Source organism: Hippoglossus stenolepis, chromosome 1, assembly GCF_022539355.2.
Source record: "Hippoglossus stenolepis isolate QCI-W04-F060 chromosome 1, HSTE1.2, whole genome shotgun sequence".
NCBI classification, from domain to species: domain Eukaryota; kingdom Metazoa; phylum Chordata; class Actinopteri; order Pleuronectiformes; family Pleuronectidae; genus Hippoglossus; species Hippoglossus stenolepis.
Window position 1 is genome coordinate 27,228,775 of NC_061483.1, and position 24,136 is coordinate 27,252,910.

The 24,136-nt window shown below is 41.6% G+C and overlaps 2 protein-coding genes across 2 annotated transcripts in view; both read left to right on the top strand.

Annotated features, from left to right (window-relative positions):
- The window catches only part of itfg1 (integrin alpha FG-GAP repeat containing 1), a 178,212-nt gene extending 160,778 nt beyond the window's left edge, over positions 1 to 17,434 (top strand). The window contains exon 19 of the transcript XR_007032953.1: positions 17,348 to 17,434. The gene's annotated coding sequence lies outside the window, so the exon portion shown is untranslated. The remainder of the gene's footprint in view (positions 1 to 17,347) is intronic.
- On the top strand, positions 762 to 24,067 carry LOC118115533 (neuropilin and tolloid-like protein 2). Its single transcript, XM_035166784.2, has 10 exons — positions 762 to 1,280; positions 7,157 to 7,213; positions 7,476 to 7,619; positions 9,681 to 9,929; positions 10,961 to 11,008; positions 11,540 to 11,667; positions 15,563 to 15,791; positions 20,200 to 20,313; positions 20,477 to 20,607; positions 21,582 to 24,067. Exons 1-10 carry the CDS (start codon positions 1,271 to 1,273, stop codon positions 22,311 to 22,313), a joined length of 1,842 nt encoding a protein of 613 aa, XP_035022675.1. The 5' UTR covers positions 762 to 1,270; the 3' UTR covers positions 22,314 to 24,067.
- Positions 24,068 to 24,136: the final 69 nt, after the last annotated feature.

Below are 24,136 nucleotides of genomic sequence, written 5' to 3' on the forward strand. Positions count from 1 at the left end.
GCACTACATCTTATGTTAAGCTGCACAGAGGAGGCACACACAGAACCGGAAACGAGGCAATATAGCCTAAAAATAAAAGCATGGAAACAAATACCACACTACTGCTGAGATGCACAGTAGAGTTGTGTCCCTAAACCCTACAATTATATTTAAAACTAAATATAATTATTACAAACAATTACATACAAATATAATTAAAACTAAATATAATTGTAAAACTAAGATTTAAAATGTGCATTTGATTATTCATAACTAAGTGGATTCTAGTTTCTAATGTGCCCTTAAGGCAAATTTAGAATGAGACTGATGTCCAGATAACATTAGACATACATCCTCATGGTTTGGGGGATACACTGATAGAACAGCTTCTGTCAATAGAGTTTCACTTTAGTTTCTTTGAGAACAAATACGTTACTGCTAACTTGAAAGGTTACATTATTATTGATCTGCAAGATATCTGTAATTAAGTGGAGCCATTGGACAAAAGTACGAACAGTATTTTACACAATCTGCAGTGCACTTAATGATCGAAGTATATGTGTTGTTCACTCTGTCTAAAAACATAACAAAGCTACTGCACATATCCAGAATAAATCCCCAAACAATGCAAATAGCAAAAACCACTAGTGTCATGTGTTCCTTTCTCCTCCTTTGTTTTACTTATTGTAATTTGACGCGCTATGAGTTCATTGGTACTGTTTTATTTTGAAAGAGAGAACCGGAACAGGGATGTCCTCAGTGTGTCTGCCTTGACAGCCACTCACTGATGTCAGCAGCGCCCACGGCTTAAATGAGGCTGGTTCAGGAGTGTTTGTGAGTTTGGTCACAGACGGAGATCAGACGCTCTCCTCCTCTTTCTCCTCCTTCTCTCCTCCTCCTCTTCTCCGTAGTCCTACCACATCTCTCTGTCTCCATCCACCCTGCGTCCATATGCGTTCTCTGGATACCTACCTCTCCTAGAGCGCGTCAGGATCAGTCCGTCTCCACATGTCTCCACCTCCGCTGTGGTCCCTGTGTGTGAAGTGGTGATGCCTGGCTAAAAGGCACTGCAGCAGCGTTTATCTTCCAGCCTCAACGCGAACTGAGCCGCGGACCGTGGAGTGCCTCTGGTGCCGCTGCTGTCCTCTGGAGCGTGGCTCTGCCTAATGGATTTACTGTTGGCGCAGAAAAGTTGGATTTAGTGAAGCGCTCCCTGAAATGGACAGAGGAGGAGGTTGTTTTTAGAGAGAAAGAAGCGGCTGCTGGGGTTGGATTCACACCGGGAGAGGAGATGCTCAGAGGTGAGTGACAAGAAGGAGCCGTGTGGTGCGCGTCAGGGTCCGGCGCTTTGGGCTGGAAGAGCCCACAGTTCATTATTTATTATTCTTATTAAAGCTTGGAGTCATACATTCATCCATCAGTTCTTTATGCATTTCCTCCTGTTTGTGCGGTGGATATTTCATCTGCAGCTCATTCAGATTCGAACACGCATCAAACATTAAGGCGTGAATGGTAAAACAAAGTCCTCGTTTTTATGTATTTCTGTTAAACTGAGACAGAAATGACGATCTACAGGTAATGATATGCAAAGTGTCCTCTGATCAATGTCTACTTGCGTTCTCTGTAGCATCGACCTGCGTTCTTGTGACTTTTTATGGAAAATCTTAATTTTCTCTTGCCTCCACTGACATCGACATTAACCAGTGTTCTATAATGCACCTCTTCAGTGGCAGCCTCTGCTGAGCCTCTCATTGAGCAGAAAGGCAGACCGGTTGGGTTTGAACCACATCCAGTCACTGTGAGGGGAAAGAAACTGAAACTGACTTCCCTTGATCATAGATGTTTCATGTGTGGACCAATTAGAAATGATTTGTGAATATTTACTGTTCTAGTGTGAAAAGGCAGCAGCAGAGGAAGCAGAGGTTTGTGCAGCAGCAGGTTTGAGCGTCTCTGTCCATTAAACTGAGATTCATGGCTCTAATGGACACTTAAGGTCAAACATGATCTGAAACCCACACATGGGCCGATAAACCTCCAGGGAGACGTGTTCCCGACCTTCTCTACAGAAAACTTTGTGGAGACAGAAGGAAGAAGAATATGGAGGATTTCCGGTGCCACATTTTGATTTGAAATCACATAAAACAGTTGATTCTGTGAATAAAACTCAACTCAGCTCGTGTTACTTCACATTACTCACAGCAGCCATCACGTCTCCATGAATCTGTCCAATCAGCGCGTGTCCGCTGTGCTGCGCGCGATACGCTGCTGCACGCGCACGGCTCCAGCCCGTGTCCGCGCCATCAACACCTGAGGCACGCGCCGCAGCTGCTGTGCGACAGCTCGTGCTGCTTTCATGGAAGAGTTCATGTAGCTGTAGGGTAGAGGCTGTGTTATATACAGGTATTATATACAGGTATTATATACAGGTATTATATACAGGTATTATATACAGGTATTATATGCAGGTATTATATACAGGTAGATATGTGTAGGCTGTGTTATATACAGGTATTATATACAGGTAGATATGTGTAGGCTGTGTGTATGTACAGATAAATATGTGTAGGCTGTGCTTTACAGATATTATATACAGGTAAAAATGTGTAGGCTACGTTATACAGATATTATATACAGGTAAAAATGTGTAGGCTACGTTATACAGATATTATATACAGGTTTTATATACATGTAATTATGTGTAGGCTGTATTATATACAGGTATTATATACAGGTAAAAATGTGTAGGCTGTGTTATATATATAGGTATTATACACAGGTAAATATGTGTAGGCTGTGCTTTACAGATATTATATACAGGTAAAAATGTCTAGGCTACGTTATACAGATATTATATACAGGTTTTATATACATGTAATTATGTGTATGCTGTATTATATACAGGTATTATATACAGGTAAATATATGTAGGCTGTGTTATATACAGGTATTATATACAGGTAAATATGTGTAGGCTGTGTTTTATACAGGTATTATAAACAGGTAAATATGTGTAGGCTGTGTTATATACAGGTATTATATACAGGTATTATATACAGGTAAATATGTGTAGTCTGTGTTATATACAGGTGTTATATGCAGGTATTATATACAGGTAAATATGTGTAGGCTGTGTTATATACAGATATTATATACAGGTAAATATGTGTAGGCTGTGTTATATACAGATATTATATACAGGTAAATATGTGTAGGCCGTGTTATATACAGGTAAATATGTGCAGGCTTTGTTTAACTGCAGTCAACTGCTTATCCTCTTTACATTAAGCCTGTTTACTATAGCTGGGGCACACCGGCTGCAGAAAGCCTTGCTTTTCATTTCCGTGCGCCCTTGTTAACAGATTAGAGCAGCCGCGCTTCAGCCGCGCTTCAGCCGCGCTTCAGCCGCGCTTCAGCCGCGCTTCAGCCGCGCTTCAGCCGCGCTTCAGCCGCGCTTCAGCCGCGCTTCAGCCGCGTTGCTCTTCTAGAGATTCAAGGTTTCGCGATTTTTTCCGTTTTTGCATGCGGTTCACAGCAGAATATCCAGAGAAAATGATCTTTGTCAAGAACATAAATGTTTGCAGCACTAACTGTAGCCTACTCTTTTCAAAATAAAAGCACACCAGCATTTCTGTTGACTGGATCAATTTATTAAAAGGTTTTTATTGTCAAATTTTTGCTGGAGAGGAAGATGCATACTGTCTAGTACTGGTATTTATTTGAGTAAACAGGACTACTTTTATACAAGGAAATACAGTAGTTCTACCAGAAACCTCACAAAGGCTAATTAAAAGTTAGTGTAAAGAACTTCGGGTGATGGGCAGTAGTCTCTCTCTCTCGCTGGGTCTTCTTCTCTCTCACACACTCACACACACCACGTGACTGACGCACAACAGGTAAAAAAAAACCTTTTCATGTCAAACCACTCGTCAAGGATGAAAACCAAATGTTGACGTATGACATCACAGTAAAAATGATATTGTTTATGGCCTATGTACAAGCAGCTCTGGCAGGAGTAGCTCCGCTGCAGAACGGTGGCTGAACAGCAGCCAGTGTGGCCCGGGCGTCAGAAAAGATGTCAAATGACATGACCTAGCTACCCGCAGTAATTGTTCCTGTCCTTATTTAAGAGGAGCCGGCATTACATGAAACCTCTAAGTGGGATTAGACGATGTCTTTTTTAGGAGGTGTCCTGCAGACCTAACCTAAACTAGAGTATGTGGATTTGGCAAAGTGTGAGGATTAAGATAATAAAGAGTATGAGTGATGCAGTTTGTGAGAGAATGTGTTTATTGAGATGCTTTGTAGTGTTGTGCCTGTTACTGTTTGTTATCTATATCCATTTATGAATGTTCACAAGATCTTCTCTTGGTTTTACCTGACAATGGTTGCAACTCCTCAGTTTGTGCAGTGGTGGATGTAGGACTTTTCTAACTCGGGGCCACAGTTTATACGCAGGGGCCAATTATATGTCCAACATCCATGCACAATTTCTGATTCAGTCAGGTGCAGATTTAAGTCATTCCTTGTTTACTGTTAGCTCTGTAGCTGTGAGCAGAACATCATTGATATATTTTGAGTGCAGCACAGGTGTTCATAACTTTTACAGATTGAGATTTGTTAACATTTCCAACCACAGGCCCTGGTGAAAAGATGATTAGATCCCATTTTGCTTGCGGTATAGCTTGTTTGCAGTGTTCCTGCTGGGGCTGGACGATATTGCCAAATATTGTATGAAGATAAAAATATTCATATCAGTGGATATTGATAATTGTTATGACAAATGTCAGGTTATTTGTATCTCTTTTATGATTTGTGCTCCGGGGTAAAGGCTCTTCTTTATGAGCAGAGTATAACAGACACTTGATAAACAGTCAAACTTTTAACAAATCTCAGGTAGATCAGTATGTGTTATACCTTCTCACTGTGCATTAGCATTACATGGACTTTTGTTATATTGCTATTGATGAAAATTAAATGATATATTTATTTATATTCTTTTATTGCCCAGCTCTAGTTCCCTCTTTCTGCAGCTTTAGCGACGGGCTTTTACAAGAGCTTCAGTGGAAACTTAGATCTTCCACCTGTTATTTTGGAGGTCTGCTCTGTAAACGTTCCCGCGGTGGTTCACACTTCCACCTACGATACTGGAGACAGAAGTAATGAGGATCCTGGGGGGTGTGGGGTGGGGGTGATTGTGTGTATTTCAAAATGAGTCCATTTAAATGTGCCGGTCCACTGGTGCCCTTGTGTTCACTGCTTATGTTAACCATGCATTCTTCTTCATTAGAACCCCCTCCTCTTTTGCACTCTCCTTCTCTCTCCCTCTCTCTCAGCCTCTCAGCCTCCCATCCTTCCTTCCTTCCTTCCTTCCTTCCTGGGTGCCATTATGCAATGTGCCAGGCTCACGCTCGCTCTCTAATTTGCTGTGAGTGGGCCAACCTATTATGAACTCAGTGGGGATCAGGTCTACAGCAGCTTATCAGAGCGAGCCAGTGGTAGAAGCTGTAACATGCTCACCCTTGGTGCAGATATCATTGTAATACAACATATTTCACCTATTGTCTGTAGTCATGTTCAGCCCAAATGCCTGTCTCCTCATCAGCGCTGTATAATCCTCGGAGCCTGTAATCCTGTTTTTTATACTCAAGCTTTATGTTTATTGTGCCCAGAGGCTGCAGATTAGTGGGTGAGAGTCTTGTATGTCTTTAATGACCTACTAGTGACTCCTGTTAACCGTCACCTACCTATTATGGCAAGTGAAGGTGTAAATTCCCCAGCAACGGCTGCACATATATTATTTCACTGTTATATTAGGCTCTTATACTTTTACTTTACCATCCCTGCTACTGACGTTTACGGTTCTTCCCTAAACCACTTAAATTCTATACAATTTATATGATGTTTTACAACCAACAACACGACCATCACTTTGTTTTAATGTTGAAGATAAAACTGATAAGCTGAGACAAACGATGACGATGAGTGGATTGTTAGTTTTTTCGCAGATGCAATGGTTCCAGCTTCTTTATTGAGAATTTAGAAACCAATAATCAGTTCATCTGGAAGTCAGTCTGGAAAACAATCATTTGCAGCCATAGTTCAGTACATTGAGAACTGAGCAATGCAGCCAGAATGTAACCAATGGATGAGAGCAGTTCATTAATGCTGTGTGTCAGGGAGTTGACATATAGTCGATAACAAGTAGAAGATTGGTGAATATCAATAGTTAGATTAGTATCACTGAACCATATGATACATTTAATTACATGACAACAGTTGACATTGATGAAAATGTTTTAGTCTTCTTTTATTGGGTCTCTCCTTTCTTTCCCTGTGGTTTGCTGGTTTGAGAGTCTTCACTGTAAAAACAGGAACAAACTGGTGACAATTGTCCAGCTGTGCCATAAGATTTCTGGTGCTGTCTCTCATGATCTTTAGCATCTGTTTGAAGTGAGGGCCATCGCTTAGGCAAAGGCACAGACAATTGTCTTGGACCCATGGCATCTATTAAATGTTGAAGCTCCCATCATGGCTGAGGACCTAATGGGAGCACTGACAGATACAGACTGTTCTTTGTTCCTTCTGCTAATGTTTTTTTAAATAAATTAGAACTGTGCCTATCGTGATCCTTGGAGATAGTGACCGTTTGATGGATCTGTGCCGTGTATGTAATGTAATGTATTGTAATTGTGTTGGACTATTGCCTGCAAAGCAAATTGCCTCTCAGGGACCTCAAGGTTTTACTTTCTCAACCCGCTGGTCCACAGTTAGAAATGTGAACTTCAGCCTCTGCAACTGCCTAATGTTCAATGTTCAATGTTCAATACCTTCAGTCTTATTCATTTGTCTTTTTCAAGATGATCCATCACTAAACACAGGATGTTTTTCACTACTGCTCATTCGTGAATGATTTCTATTGGCAGTGATATGATGACATTTACAATACTACTACATACTACATTATACGATTATCTTTTCTCTCACAGCTCTCCTCCTTTCTCAGAGATTTACTTTAAACTGAATCGATATGTATATTGTGCTCACTATTCGTCACGGTCTGCTGAAATCAATACTGCATATGGTTACACATTCTGTGGCTGCTGAATAAGTTGAACATGAAGATTTAAAGTGTGTTTTATGTCACCTGTAGCTAATGTGTAATATCTCTTCTTTACAGCGTGGGTACTCTTCTTCCTAATAGAAGAGGGTTTCGCTCTGGCACAGAGAGCTAAAGGTAAGCTCCAGCTCGAGTACGTTTGTCTTCTGTTAATGTTGTTTCACCCAAACTGACTCTGACTGGTCTGAAATTAGGAGGAGTCGTCTTCACTTGTATAATAAGACAAAATGGCTCCGTTCTCAATTCTGTCCTTTCTTTCCTGCCTCTTTATTCCGTATCTGTTTTTTTGTCCTTTTTTTTCAACCCTCCTTCAACTCTACCTCATTCATCCCCCAACTCAATAATCAATCTGTCTGTCTGTTCTCCTTTCTGCTTTCAGATGCCCAGAGCGAACATGGTGCCCAGAGCCCCAACCAGAATGACTGTGGCACGTGGGTGCGTAACATCAATGGCGGGGTGTTCACGTCGCCAAACTACCCCAACACCTACCCACCCAACAAGGAGTGTGTCTACATCCTGGAAGGTAAAACTGTCTCTTTTCCCTCTGATCACTTCATTATCTGCTTGGTAGCAGAGCAGCTGACATGGTTTCCTGCCTCTCAGCGCAATGCCTCTTTCAGTGAATGTCATTAGTCTGACTGACATTGTTTTATATAACCTTGCCCCTATCTGATTTTTGTCTTCTATCTTCTGGAGGGCAACAAGCCTGACATTTTCTGAATGAGCCATCCTGAATTTTTTTTCACCTCACAGTTAAAGCCCTTTTGAAAATGATGGAAAGTAGCGCATTGTGCTTATCCCTGACTTATGGCCTCATCGGGCTGGTGCTGTGTTCATCTCTATTGGCAGGGTGTGCCAGAAGACTCCGCTATTGAATGAAACATAAAAAGAGATGGAACATCTGCCACACGACTTAGATTTGAATACTCTGAATTGCAAAAATCCTTGTCATCACTTAAGCGTTTATCACCAATAATCACATCCATCAGTAAATTAGTGACCTGCTGCACTGGAAGCATAATGAAAAGCATCATTAGCAGCTATAGGAGGAGAGGTCTGGGACATTGGTTGATTTGTTTTCATAATAAACTGATGACCTGTCTGTCCATGAGGGTAAAGCACTCTCTGTCATGCAGATGAGATGTGTGCCTGGGATTCTTCATTGCCATGGTGGGTAATATATTTTACACATGGCTCAAGGGCTCCCCCTGTGGACAAAGCAAGCCCAGGTCCGTCTCTGAAGAATAAGGAGTGACTGTCACAGTCAGCCCAGTGGGGTGCGTGCAGTGGTGCGCCACAGTCGGTCTGGCAACAGATGGAACCTATCATTTGCTATCATTCGTTCTTGAATGGCCTTAGTCATATTCATATCCGAGCTGCAGTGCTGAGCCTTTTGCTCTGCCTCTTATAGCAACCGAGAGACGCTCACGTTTGGCGAAAGTGCTAATCAGAATGCTTTGTAATCATGATTTGTGGTTAGTGATGATCATTGATTGTGTCATGTCCCCCAGTTCATCATCTCAATAGATCGAGTGATTATACTTGATGCGCTTTCTCTATCAAGCTGTGACGTGCATGCGTGTGTGCGCGTGTGCGTGTGTGCGCGTGTGTGTGTGTGCGTGTGTGTGTGACAGATTGAGTGAGATTGAAAGTTACACAGAGAATGAGACTCAACACACCAGGGAAGGGATAGACAGAGCAGGAAGTGCAGGAGTACAAGCTGCTCATTCAAGCAGAGAGGGATAACAAATTCAAAGACAAGAAGTGAGACACAGAGTCACACAGAGAGAAGAGATTCTTCTGTATTATTTTACTGCAGTTACACGCTGTAACATAGGGGTTAGGGTTCCACCCTTGAACTCGCTCTTTTTATTCTCTAATGGGGCATGTTTGGCTTCACCATGATTCACAGCCTCCCCATCACCAGCATCTTTATTTAGTATGATTCATCTCCTAAGGCTCTACTTGCCCTTGACAAATACTTCCTCTGTGCGTGTGTGTGTGTGTGTGTGTCCTGTGCATGACGTGACGCATGCTTGCAAATGAGAATATGCACCTTCTTGCTCATGTTTAAGAGACCATCATAGTGAGATTTTAGCTGACTTTGTTCTTTCATGCTTTTGCAATTAGAAATTTGCTCATAATGGTTTTTACCACAGTTACTATGAAACAATTCTCCTCCGTGTTAATAAATGTTGCTCGATCATTGTGGCTCTTTCTATAAATATATCCCTTCATATTTGAATGAAGCTGTAAGGAATACTAACATTCAGGAAGAGTCAGATATGACCTGACTAGATGCCATGCTGCATATTCATTGGCTGAATAAGGCTTTATGTGCCTATATGATAGTAGCCTGCACAGAGGTCTGAGCCAACTTACTGACGTACAAAGTTAGCAGCAACAACCTACAGTGGTCAACTTCAACACCATGAACTCACATCTGACTCTACCATTTATTCTCTGCTTTAGAATTCCATGTTGATTTTTCTTTGTCCTGTAAAAACAACATTTAATATTATCCTTATCTCCCCCCCCCCCCACTGTTATTCTTTCTTTCTCCTCTCTCCATTGTTCACCCAAGCTCTCCCTAGACAAAGGATTCAGCTGGCTTTCGATAAGAATTACTACATTGAGCCCTCGTTTGAGTGCCGCTTTGATCACATAGAAATCCGTGATGGGCCGTTTGGGTTCTCACCGCTGATTGATCGCTTTTGTGGTGGAAAGAACCCAGGCCTGGTCACGTCAACGGGACGTTTCATGTGGATCAAGTTCACCAGTGACGAGGAGCTGGAGGGTCTTGGCTTCCGCATCAAGTACACCTTCATTGCAGGTATTTACACCCAAGCTGTTTTAATTCAACTCCACTACACCCTGTGACTTTTTACACTTATTTCTTTACATATCAAAGGTTTTGAACTGCATCTGGCTATCAAGTCCCTGTTCAGACCTGCTATTAACATCTGTCCTGAGAGATCAGATCACAAGTGACAGCGTTACAGACTTGCGTTCCCAACTGTCATTATAATGCGTCCTGAACGTGTCTCCTATGGCCACCACTGGCATGCAAATAAATAAAGTTTGTGAAGACCAAATCGTGTTTTTTTTCTACCCAGAGTTTACAGTTTGCCTGTGTGCGTGTGTTGGCAGGAGTGAGAGAGAGAGAGAGAGGTTGAGAGAGAGGAGTCATGAATCTCGTGCAGATCTGCTATGAAGAAAGTGTCACTAATTTTAGAAATGTGTCTTATCATCGTGTTGATTTTGTGGTGATGGTCACAAACAAATCAACTGAGAATCGTTTGCTGTGAAAATGTTGCAGGTCAGAGGACGTAAGCTGAGGAGGCGGTCCTTCACATGTGGCCCAGGATGTATTTGCGTTCTCTCAGTGAAAACAAGATGGCCAAATGCGTCCAAGGCCACCTCTGAATGTGTTATTTTAAATCAGATCTCATTACACATTCAAGGAGCCTTTGGGTGTGTTCAGACGTGTACTTCTTGCTGACCACATATGATTGGATCACTCAGGACGGATGTTAATACCAGGTCTGAAAGGCAATTAAAAAGAGAGACTATCAGCAGGCTGGACATCTACTGATCACCCATGCAGTTTTCAATATTTCAAACATCTTAGGCCTCTTCCCTTCCCCTTTTCTTGCTTTTCAGCAACCACATGTTCAACGCCTTGAGTCTGAACCCAATATACCTAGAAATCAGCATCTCCCATCATGTACAGACATTAGCTTCAAACAGACCCTTTTCAGCTTTATCTGTCCTCCCTTAATAGGATCTTATCTTGTGTTCTCTGCTTACGCATTTCTGCCGTGTGGATTGAGAGTGATGTGCCTCCAAATCTTATCATTTCAGACCCTGATTTCCATCTGCACGTGGGTGGACTGCTAAACCCCATACCAGGTAAGCTCTTCAGTATTTCATTGGTTTGTCTTCGATCCTCTTTGAAGAGCTCCTCTGTGTTTGGAAGCTTACCGGAGGCAATCTTTGTCTCTGACGTGAATGCTGAATACACAAATGTACCTTGACAAGCACAATTTTACATGAAATGAAAGGACACACAAACACGCATGTGCACACATTTAAACACATGAAAGAACACACACCTCTTTTATCCTGCGATTCTCTCCCTGTCTTGCTGCCATTGTTCCTCTGTCTTCTTGTTGTCTTTTTATCCTAATCTGCTGCGCTCACTACAGCTCCACCCTAAATTCTTTACTTCTCTGAATAAAATCCTTCATCTCTCCCTGTTTGTCATGCTCCTCGCCTCACCCTACACCTTTTCCTCTTTATTTTCTGCTCCTCACTCTGTTTCTCTGTTTTCTCCTTTTCTTTCTTCTTTTTTGCAACTCGTGTACCTCTGTGTGACCCCTCCCTCTGTCAAACACCTTTTTCTTCTTTCCTCTCCTTCACATTTCTTCTGTCTTCCTCCAGACTGTCAGTTTGAAATTGGCGGATGGGATGGGATTATTCGCTCCAGTCAGGTGGAAGAGGAAGAACGAGTGAAGCCTGGTGATGCTCTGGACTGTATCTGGACCATCAGGGCTCCCCCTCAGTCCAAGGTCAGTATGAGAGAACAGTGTACAGATGTTGTGGCTCATGTTTGCTATATACGTTCACAACAATCCATTTCAATAAAGCTAAGGTCTGTAGGTCTGGTCTTTGGTTTTATTTTGACAAAAAATATACAGGACTTTATTTATTACATGTAGTTGTGATAAAAAAAATCTCTAAACATCATGACTTCTCACTGTTAAAGCACTCAAGGACAGTTATTCATCTCTCTAGGAGATATTTGTTAAAGCCACTGACATTGGCTCCACTGAAAGACTGAACAATGTTGGATTTTTTTATTTTACATTTGACTCATCAGTACCATTGTTCTCAGTTATGTTTAGTTATATTTCAGTATCCATGAAGTTGGTGCATCCTCCTCAGTGCTTTGTAAGAGCTGAATGGCTTTGTTCACAACCAGCTCAGAAATCTGTTTGGTCAAAGCCCTAATGTCTTCTTATTATTGTTATCAGGGTAAACGTCACAACAAGTGATACAAAATCTCTCACTAGCGACTCATGCACTCTGTAGTCTATCTCAGAACAGATACATAAAAGGTTATCCAAAAAAGGAAAATGGCGAGAAAATGATTTAGAAATTTCTCATCAAGTGGATGATGCTCTAAATATAATGAAGACCAACCGCTCAGAAATTCTTAATAATTGTGGAGTCAACTCTAAACTCACCCTCTGTACTTTCAATATGTTCCCATCATCTGTCACTAAAGTTGTTCCTGCACTTCACATTTTTCCAGTGTTTCCCACATAATTAGTTCAATCTATGGCGTCAGCAGGGATGCACGCGCACACACACAGACATTGCTGTCGTGCACAGATTCCAAGTGACAGATACACAAAGAGCACAGTCAGACTGTCCCACTTCGAAGGCTTCTTCAAATGTGGCTGACAATTACGTCCTTCCATCCCTGAGAAATGAAGGCTCGAATGTAGCAGTGGTGAATGGAACAGAAAGGCAAAGGCTTCACTAGCACTTCCAATCTGTGAGAGCCAGGAAGAGAATAAAGCATTCACTCTCTGTGGCGAGGCAAATGCGCAGCCTGGCTTCATATGGATTTCATCTCTGGTGAACTTTGACCCACAACATTCACCTGCATTCGCCGTGCCCCGAAGAATAAAAGACAGTTTCTCACGGAAGATAGAGATCTACGTTACATGCCACGTTCAGGTACACACACAACTGCAGCTGAAACTATAAGGTCTGACTGTCTGTGTGGACTGTAATGACGATAATAAATGGGAAAGTTTCTTTTCTCAACATTAGTATCATCTTACATTGTTTTCTAACTGTTTAATTAAATGTGAAGTCACATTTAGATCTGTTCTGTTCCAAAGGTAATTAATTAAGTAAACAATCAGTCAAGTGGATGTAGATTTATAAAAGCCTGGAGTGGTTTTCCTCATTCAACCATTTTGAGTGAGTGCATGTACTGTAGTATCATTGTGCGCTCCAGTCACTGGGAACAAATCCTCTCCTATTGTTTTGATTGTAATTCAAGACATGAAGGTTGTGAGCAGTGTGAATACACAGAAAGGCGCAGCATGGGGGAAAAGCAACACAGACAAATCAATTTGATTTAAAAAGACCAGAGTGAAAGCCTACTGATGTGTTCTCATAATTTATGATGTTTATGAGAGGACATCTGAAATCCCACTGAAATGATAACCATAGCCGGGCTAGCCTCAATTCATAGCTGCTGTGTTTCTCCCTCATGACTAAATGAGTCATCAGCACACTGATATGCTATTCACTGGCCATAATATAGTCACACAAACACACACACGCACACACACGCACATCTAATGAAGTATAAAAGAGCAGATGCACACATTCGTTCACAAATTACATAATACACTGTCACATACAGTTCTGTAAGCAATTACACATTTGTATACAAAGTAATATTTTATGCACACACATGTGAACATTAGTGCATGACTAACACACGCACACACACACATACACACTCCTCCCACACAGACACAGATTCGTCGCCCACAGATATTTCACTGGTCCGACATGTGCAGTGTGAGGCAGCCGTTAAGAGGATCTGAATTTAGCAGCAGCACTGAGTTGCCTAACCAGAAATTAGCTCGGCGGAGCAGAAGGTACAGAGCAGCACATCCAGCAGCAACATGAGAGCAGCTACTTAACTGCTGCATGGTTACAGGTGCCTGTGTGCTTAATGTGCGCATTTCATCTGAGGCTAACTCATGACACTGCGGTGCAGCCAGGTCACGGTGGTGTTCATGTAAGTTACTGACACGATTTATTGGGGCTTTTCACAGAAGATATTTAGATCTATTAGAATATGAACAAAAGCAAGGCTGCTGCATACCCCTCCCCTCACTCCTCCTTTCACAAGCATGAAGGAGAAATTTAAGTGGCCTTCAGGCATAGATGAGTTTAGCATATTTAGGGGTGCTTGAGCATGACCAGTTTGGTACCCAAAAAAGAGCTTCCAACAAAACTGGTTCCAGAGCTTTAAATGGCTGCCATACTCCTCTCGGAAAAATGTGGCGTTCTGCTTTGCTTACCGGGTATTTGGTCAAAAAACTGCTAAAACGACTTATTTCACACAGCAATGTGTTACAGCTGGTAGAAAGAGCCAGGTCTACTGAAATCAGTGGGAGAAGGGAGTACACATATATGCATGTCACATTCTCATATAGGGGCTGAGCACCCTTAAAAGACTGATCCTAGAATCGCCCCTCTAGAGCCAGTGCTTGGTTTTCTGGGCTAGTATAGAAACATGATGGTATAGGGCTCTGTGGAAGAGGTCCTGATCCCAGTGTCGATATGAAGGGCTCATTCTAATCTAACACAAACACAACAATTTATCATTTCAGGTGATTGTATATTATAAAAGCATAATGATGAATATAATCTTTTTAAAGCACACACACTAGACACATTAAATGCTTTATTTATTCAGTGGTTGTTTTACAAGATGTAAATGTTGGTCAGGACAGTTTGACTCCTTGTTTATAAGATATATCTACTTTTATGGCAACAGAGAACAGAAGGAAATGCTGTCCTCTCTTGCACTTCTTCATCTTTTTGCCACACCATCACCCACCATAATGTGTTGTAATTATTAACATTATTAATGATGCCTTCCATTTAGATGAGCCAGTTAATGTTATTAGTCACGCCAGTGTTTTTTTTACACTTGCTGACGAGTTAAGATGTTTGCTGAGAAAAATGATATATTCAGTGACTGAGAAATTGGTTGCAGTGAACTGTTAAACCGTCACATCAAGAAATCCCCATCATCCCTAAAGTAGCATCTAATCACGCCATCAGACTGATTTACTAAGCAGTTGTGGTTGGATTGTTATCATCACATCTTAGAAATAAGGAACTTTTGTGTATCATGTGAACATTTCAACATCATGAAACAGGCCTGAATTTCCTGCTGGTATTTCACTGCGGCGTTCACCGTTCCACTGTTCAGTTCACTGCTCTTCAGTCCCTGTGGTATTCTCTGAATTGAGACACAGCTAAGAGACACGGTGAGAGAGATAGAGCAAGGAGTACTCATGTCAGATATTTTCAAAGTTTAATTAAGTAGCCAGCCATCAGTATGTGAATAATGCATGCTTGCATCGCAAATTAGATTCGATTTACTTGGTTGTTATTTGATTTGTCTGTCGGAGCATCTTCTATCCATCTTCTAAACTGTGCAACCTGTTCCTATCCCAGTGCACTCCAGGGACTCTCTTCTACTTGATTCAATTAAAGCATATTTTTCATGTATTTGCCCTCATAAGCGCACAGCTGCTGATTATGTTCAGACAGCTGTGAGGTGAGACTAAAGATCGCAGTGGCGTTGGCACATTTGTTAGCCTCCACACTGATTTCCATCTCTCACCTTGTCTGCAGATCTACCTGCGCTTCATGGAGTACCAGATGGAACACTCCAATGAGTGCAAGAAGAACTTTGTGGCTGTGTACGACGGCAGCAGTGCCATCGAGAATCTCAAGGCCAAGTTCTGTAGCACCGTGGCCAATGACGTGATGTTGGATAACGGCGTGGGAGTCGTGCGAATGTGGGCCGATGAGAAGAGTCGACTCAGCCGGTTCCGCATGCTCTTTACTTCCTTTGTTGACCGTGAGTACCAGTCATCTTGGTCCTGGAGTTCTGCCTTATTTATCCAAACACTGTAACTGTATCAGTGAAAGACAAAACTCTGTTCCAGCTTCATTTGCCTCCTATAACTGTGTAGCAGTGTGTCACAGACTACTCGACTAGTCGACTATCAAAGCCATTAGTTGACACTGTGAATAGTTGTAGACGAGTCGTTCATCTGTGGGTTTAGCATGGTACAGTAATTAAGCAGTGGCAGGGGCATCTACAGCAGATATGCACCAGGGGGCGCTGCTGTTAGTGACAAGCAGTTGACATGTGTGACTTTAACACTGCAGTGTGGGGACTAAATCAGCACACGTGTAGTAAGAGCCAGAAGAAATATGGCCATATGACGAGATTCAGATGCTTGACTAAAAAGTTACAAAATTTAAGACTGCCCTATTGTTCACCAACAATACCAGGCCAGCACTACCCATAACCATGTAAAGCTACACCGGCTTAGTGCTAACGCTAGCAGCAGCAAAGTTAACAAGGAGGAGCACCAACAGAGTCGAGGGAGGGAGACGACAATCAGAGAATTATTTTAACGCCCTTTCTATTTATCACACATTGACAGGGATTAGACAAAATGTGGCCCTTGTGATTAATCCACTAGCTAACTACTTTTTTGAATAGTTGATAACCACTGCTCTCTATCATAGACTACAGAAGGAGCATGTATTATCACTTCATTATAACACCCAAAACCAGTCACCACATTACCCACACACAGAAAAACAGTTGTTGTATGAGGTTCCACATTCTGTCTGCATCAGTAGCTACTAACAAACACTGAAGGGTCATTTCAGGGAAGAAGCTCAAACAATTATTCATGTTTTTTCCCATAAATAATTCTTAGATGTACCAGATTAATATGTTTTTTTATTATAAAATATTTATAGTCCAAAAAAAAGTATTTCTCTATTTTGGTTGAAAGAGAAGCTAATTGGGTTTAATTGATATCCTGGGAATAATTATACATTAGGCTTAATTTTTAAAGGAGGAGGGAATTTAAAACAAATGAGGTTGTACATAAGGAGACAGAAATGTCTGTTGTTGCACCATTATATTTTCATTAAATGCCTGAAAAGAGGGAGATATTAATTGCCCCATTCTCTTGCGCTCTTCTGAAACCCTGGGTGAATGCGTATGTTGTTTTCATCAGCAAAGCCATAACCATTTCAGTCAGCACTTAATGGCGTTTTAAATTCAGCAAGGACGGGGGGTTTTTTTTACTCTGAGAATCCTTCAGACCATTTGGATGCTCATTAATTCTGATCACACAGTTCATCTTAGAGAAGTCTGAAGTGAATGACTCCCAAACTTTATTTGGTGAGAGTCAGCCACCAGCTCACAGTTTACTCGGAGGTCAGAGACAACCATTAATCTTTGTCACTCGGAGAACAAGATGAGTTTTGCCTTTCACACTCCATCATCCTTAATGTGCTCTAATCTTCTGACAGAGCCCCCGCTGAAATGTAAACCAGACATATTAAGACTTTCCTGAATCCACACATGCACTCTCACTCCTGCGCGTGCACACACACACACACACACACACACACACACACACACACACACACACACACACACACACACACACACACACACACACACAGCGCATACATTCAGATGTGAGTTGTGAGCTTGTGTGGGGGTAAGAGGGCGAGGCGTCGTTGACACCTTCTGAGAAACTATATTTTGAAGGCGGGAGATGTATAATCAGTGTTGAAGTGATCACAGTGTCTAGGGATTGACCTCGTCTACAGGCTGATTGGGAGATGGGAAGGGTTGCTCACACAACGCATACACACACAGATCTTCAACACACACACACACACACATACTGTACATACATGTCCCTATGTCAAAGTTATTTAACCCTGAGGCAGGAGAAGCATGCGGACTCAGAGTTCTCAACACAGTGGACCACATATCAGAGTGAAGCTGGTGGAGCAAACCACAATCTGTTTCAGTTGTGATAAAGATTCAGAGTGTGTCTGCCTCTGCTAAAGAAGAGACAAGGAACATTTTTGTCAAGGGGGCTGGGAAAGGATAGTTTGTAGACTTGTATATATCATAAGAGAAATAGGTTCAATGTTACAAGAACAAAAAAAGGCAGGAGTACCTTATAGTAAAATGTGGTCAGATATTATAGCAAACATGAGAAGAAACATATGAGGAGCTAGAGAGAAATGTATCCAAAATGATATAATACACAGATATTACTGGACCCAATTAGACTTCATGAAATGGAACGTTGGAAGAGTAAAAGTCAGCTGGGTACCTTGGTTCACTCATTCTGGTGTGAGATGTCTGAGATATTGAGACAGCTCCACCATTACACGCACAATTTTGTCTCCTTCGTGACAAAACAATAAAACCTGACACACTGGCCAGCAAATTCAGTTTTAAAAAGTTGGTTTTATCACGGCTGCAATACTCATATTGACCAACTGGACAAATCCTGGATGTCCCATAGCAAAGGAATGGATCAATGAAATTGTTAAGATTTGAACATATGAACATAATTTGGGTAGAATTGATAATAGGACTGAGACATGGGAACACTTCAGATTTCCATGGTTTTATTTTATTAAATTTTATGTAAATGGCGGGTCGTCCTTTACTGTGAAATTGATCTGTACTGTTTCTGCTATATGGTATACTCGTGGTGGAAGCAAGGGGGCACTGTACAGGCATTTGATGCTCTTTGTCAACACTGCAAAGGAAAAGAAATCAAGAATACGATGTCTTTTTTACTCAAACATCGAGGTTTATAGGCTCAGTTCAAACCTCCTCCTGCATCTATGTTCTTTGTTTATAATCAGGTAAAGGTTTTGTATATAAATGAAGCTCACTTGATTCATCTTGATTCAATAGATGAGAGGAAACAAAGGAAAAATACAAATCATAAATCTCAAATTGTATTAAATGAGGACGAATTCAGGCGAACTCCAATTCAAGTCGGGACAATAACTTAGTTAATGGAGTTTTTGTCGACATCTTCACTTATAAAACCATTAAGATAATTTTTTAATTAGCTTTAAATAGTAGCTTCTAATGTGAACTGGTCAGATGTTTCACTTTTGTAAATTGCAAACTGAATGTCCTTCTGCCTAACACTACTTTTAGCAAATACACACATTTTTTTGATCAAGAAGCACATTTTAAATTTGTGAAAAAGTGGTGACACACACATAGAATACATGGAGATGTCAAGAGAGTTTGTGGTGATACAACTGTGTTGCTCCATCTAATGGCTGGTTTCAGATTAAATTTGCCACTTGTCTTAGACATCGTATAGTTTTAGGTCTAATAAAGGTTTGGAAGTTGACAGGCATCAAATCTAATTAGTTGCACAAACATGCCTGGTTGTAAAGCATAATTTCTTAATTTGCAGTGTACGGAAGGTAAATTAACGTTCAGTTCAAACTAATTAATATGGCTGACTGCGTGCTTAGTTGATTGCTCAGCTCAATTATGGAAGGTCTGTGAGAGATTGGTTGTCCTCCACTATATCAAAAACGTCAACACCGTGTTAAACGCTCAGTTGTAAATTGAATGCCTGTCTGTTACACAAGCCTCGGTTTGACTCCCTCTGGACCTGCAGCACAATATGATGCCACTGCTTTTCAACCAATGTCCAGTTCACCCATCTGTGGCCACACATTAAATCCAGACTTCCCATAGCTTTTACTGTGGCTCCAAATCTACAGCAGGACCCAGGTATCAGCCTCATCCCTCAGCCTCGCTCTCTCCTCTGACTGGCGGTGCATCGATCTCCTGAGCCCAGCAGCCAGCTTCAATTACTGCTCATCTCTGTCTCTGCCATCTCAGCCTTCATACACTAACACTCACTTTAATGTTGGGTCTCTCACGGCACCTGCCTGACCATCTGCACACCCTGATGGTCCAGAGCCATTTCTACCTTACCCCCCAACCCCCTGTCTTCTTTTTCTTTATTGCCCCTCTCCTCCTGTCCCTATTGTAAAATGATCCACACACCCAACTGCTCTCCCCCTCTCCCCCCTCTCTCAAACTCCCTTGACGTGAAGGCTGCAGCTCAGTGAAGCTGCCATCTCCTGCCTTCATTAGTCCCTGATGTCACATGTTGTTTCTGCAGGAAATGGTGATGTGTGGCCTTGTGTGATCTGTTTCCATTAGACCTGAGCTTTCAGGACATAATAGAACGTTTTCTCTTTTATTACACGCAACTACAGATTTCTGCAGCCAAATGGTTCTCTTATCTGTGTTATTGTTTTGCTGTTATTATCAGAGTAGCTTCTGGTCCTTATCTCAGTGTCGTCATCTTTTACTCTGCACTGAAAGCTGTTGCTTTTCTGCGTTTTTTGACAAATGCTGTTTTCTCTGTCTCTTTCGCCTGCAGCCCCGTGTTCGGGCAATACGTTTTTTTGCCATAGCAACATGTGTATTAACAACTCTCTGGTGTGCAATGGGGTTCAGAACTGTGTCTACCCATGGGATGAAAACCACTGCAAAGGTGATTATCCTCTTTCTGTCAATCATCGCTTGTTTACTTTATTGTGGTTAATTTGTATTTTAGGTTGGATTTATTTTTTCCTTCTCATACGTATACATTTTCTATTTTCCATGACTTTATTTTGTTTTCTTATTCTCTCGTCTTGCTCTCTTGTCCTCTGCAGAGAAGCGATCAAAGGGGCTTTTCCATCAGATCACTAAGACCCATGGCACTGTCATTGGTGTCTCGTCGGGCATCGTTCTGGTTCTTCTCATTATCTCCATCCTGGTCCAAATGAAACAGCCAAGAAAAAAGGTAACTCGTCCTTTGTGACTGACACGTTGATTGGCAGAAAAACATACCAAGCCCGAAAGGTAGAGGTACTTAATTGAAAGGGATTGTGGGATTCCAGACCAGATGGGGCCACATGTAGCTATGAAGACAGAGAAAAAAAGAAATCCCTTGGATTTTACACCATTACTGACCATCACAAAAAGAAAAGAAAAGAAAAGAAAAGAATAGCATAGCATAGCACAGGAATTGTTTGGTTCCAGTTTTCTTTCAAGTTTAATAACGTTCTATTAACCTGCTTCATCTATTTGTACTTCAGTTTGAGATTTCCTAAAATTACCCCATGGCACTCCTTAACCAGAAAGAGTTTTTATACCTGGTCTATTGAATCTGTTGTTTTTAAATACATTATTGTCTCTGACTCCTATGAAATAACATTTCTCCATCTATGACTGTGAAACATTATGCAAAATGTTCTAAAGGATCTCGAGGTTTTGGGCTCTGAACAGATGGTTTTGATGCGTGGAAATATTCTCACCCTGCAACTGTATGAAAATTATTTTAGGACCTACAAACTAACATCACAGTTACGGTGCATTCTGATGGAAACTACAATATGATAACTGAAGCACCAACATTTTAAAATCTAAAGTATGGACAACATTGGTCATTTTTATAATGTAAAAATATTCATAACTAATAAGATATGATTGACGGTGATCTGGCAACATAAGCAACAACCTCCAAACCTTCATCAGAATATAATACAATCATTGCTAAATTATGAGCAGTGCACAGATTCTACCTTTTTTTTTTGAGCTGAGCCTAACTGACTTAGATCCAGTATGAGCACTATAGACAAAAATGCAGTACAGAAATCTCTCATAAACAAAAGTGTTCTCGTGTATTACTCATAGGAGAGTCATCAGTGTTCTTACATCTGTTGTCTTGGTATCAGTGTGGTCTCCTAATCACTTAATTTAATGGTTCTTTTCCAGGTTGTAGCACGTCGACCCGGTGTTTTCAACAAAGCTGGATTCCAAGAGGTGTTTGACCCTCCGCACTACGAGCTCTTCTCTCTACGGGACAAGGAGATCTCCTCAGACCTTGCTGACCTGTCTGAGGAGCTGGACAGCTTCCACAAGCTGCGGCGCTCCTCCACCATGTCCCGCTGTGTCCACGAGCATCACTGTGGCTCACAAGCCTCAATGGCCACTGGTGGCGGCAGTATGAAGCACAGTCGCACCACCCTGAGCTCTATGGAGCTGTCCTACCACAACGACTTCTCCAAGCCACCGCCCATGAAGACTTTCAACTCCACGGCCAGCTACAAGAAGAGCTGCTACGGCTACAAGCAGCACTCACAGACTCACGACTGCGACCAGCAGGTCATTGAGGACCGCGTCACTGAGGAGATCCCATGTGAGATCTACGGCCGCGGTGGCGGAGGAGTGGGAGGAGGAGCCGCAGGTGGAGGAGCAATGGGAGGCCCATCAGGAATAGCAGGAGGAGGAATTGGAGGGCCAGTGGGGATAACAGGAGGATTGGCGATGGCTGGAGGAATGGGTATGCCGGGTGGAGTGGGCATGGCAGGGCCAAGTGGCATTGCTGGAGGTATCGGTGGTGGGATGGCGGGAGCCTGTGGAACCCTCAGTGTCCGTGGCAACAGCGCTCGTAACAGCACCACCATAGTTGATCCACAACAGCGCTCCATTTCCATGGACTTCTAGATGGAGAGAGGGGGAAGAGAAGCAGGAAGAGAACGCAGGCAGATCTTTGTTTTCACTCATCAAGATGAAATAGCAAAGAAAAGAGTCACAATAATCCTAAACTGATCGCTCCTGGTTCTTCTTCTATTATTTCTATCCAAGCTGCATTCAACAGTACTGTGGGTAACACTGGAGGATCCTCTCCACACAGTCACATGTGGAGATTTGAGAAGAATGAGAGACAAGAAATGAGGCACCAGAAGAAGAGAAACCCTGAGGAAACAAGTTGTTTACTTCTTCACAAAATTTAAGGATTTCACATGCAGGAAGTGTGGAGACATCTGCTTTCTTCTCTAGTCTTCTAATTATTCAATCTCTCCCTCCATCAGAGACGTACAGGAGAATGTTGTCGCATGCAGATCCAGACTTCTCTCTGCTCGGTCGCCTAAAAGACCAGGAAACCGCTCAGATACTGGGAGAGAGAGAGATGGAGAGACTGACTTTTTACATGTATTCACCTGCCATGCACAGATATATATGATATATAGTGCGTCTTCTAATAATTTATTTGAGTCTTTATTTTTGTCAGTGTAATGTACTATTAGATCCAGTATATATCCAGCCTCATGATGATGTTTGGCTTTTAACTCTTTAATCTTTTTTCAAATGTTGCTCAGATGATTTTTAATGAAAATGACTTAATCCATGGTGTGGTGTTGATGATGATGATGAGTTTGATGCTGATCAGAAACCCGATGAAGATGTGATATTACAATAATAATTATGTAGTTTTCATGCTTACCTCACACATACACAGAAGGTACGCTCCATCCAGTCTCTCCTCAGGAAGAGCACATGAAGAGACTCTTATTTTGGTAAGAAATAGAATTGAAGAAAAGACTATTTCTGCTCTGTGAGCTTTATAGCATATGGGCATTCAGGCAATAAGTAATCGTTTATTAATTATGCTTGGTTGTGAGGCCTGGACTGAATCGAAAATAGCAACCATCCCACTCTCAGACCCCCGTCTCTTCCACCTTATCAAGACATAATGTGATTTCTCAATTTCCCCATGAACCGGGTGTTTAAAACAAGCACAACCTGTTTCCCTCCAGAGACAGACATGTAGCCTATGTGGGACTCATTTATTATTTTAACCACTGGTTGTATAATTTCATTCTGTTGAATTAAACAAGAGCTTACTCACCTCCCATGGGTTGAGCTGTTCTGTTCATTTTAACCAAGAAGGAGCTGGAGATGTCACGTTCAGGTAAGATACATATCGTGACATGTGGATTGACAAGAAACATTCATACAAGGTGCTTTAGCTAACTAGAGTAACCACACTGCGGTTGTATGCCTCCGCCGACCAGTGCAGTTTCTGTGTACATATTTCTACATACTTTTTTTCTAGCTTCATATAAGGTCACTGTGACCTTTGACTACTGAAACATAATCACTTAATCTGAAAATCTTAGTCGAAATGACAACTGGTCAAAAGTGAAAGAAATTCCCTCAGGCCGTCTTGAGATATCACGTTCACGTGAATGGAATAGACAGATGACAATGCCTCTTATTAAAGATAAATTATCTGAACAAAAAATTAATCGTTGGCAAGACTTTTCTAAAAAAAACTGGAATTTGAGTTGTATTAAAAATTAAAAAATCCAGTGCAGTAAGTTGCCTTGAGTTTTTGAGTTTTATTAACTTCTTTTTGCCATGTAATGATTTATTTGTGTGTGAACCTCGTCAAAATAAAAAGGATTTCAAGGTGATTGAATCCATTTGTTGCGATATGATCAGATCTGCTACAACGAAACCCTACAGATACAGCAGATCCTCTT

What these genes read in the sequence shown, in the direction of transcription:
- LOC118115533 (XM_035166784.2), top strand. An exon ending in GTGTGTCTACATCCTGGAAG is followed by an intron (nt 7,620 to 9,680) that starts GTAAAACTGTCT and finishes TGTTCACCCAAG; the next exon opens with CTCTCCCTAGACAAAGGATT. An exon ending in CAAGTACACCTTCATTGCAG is followed by an intron (nt 9,930 to 10,960) that starts GTATTTACACCC and finishes TTATCATTTCAG; the next exon opens with ACCCTGATTTCCATCTGCAC.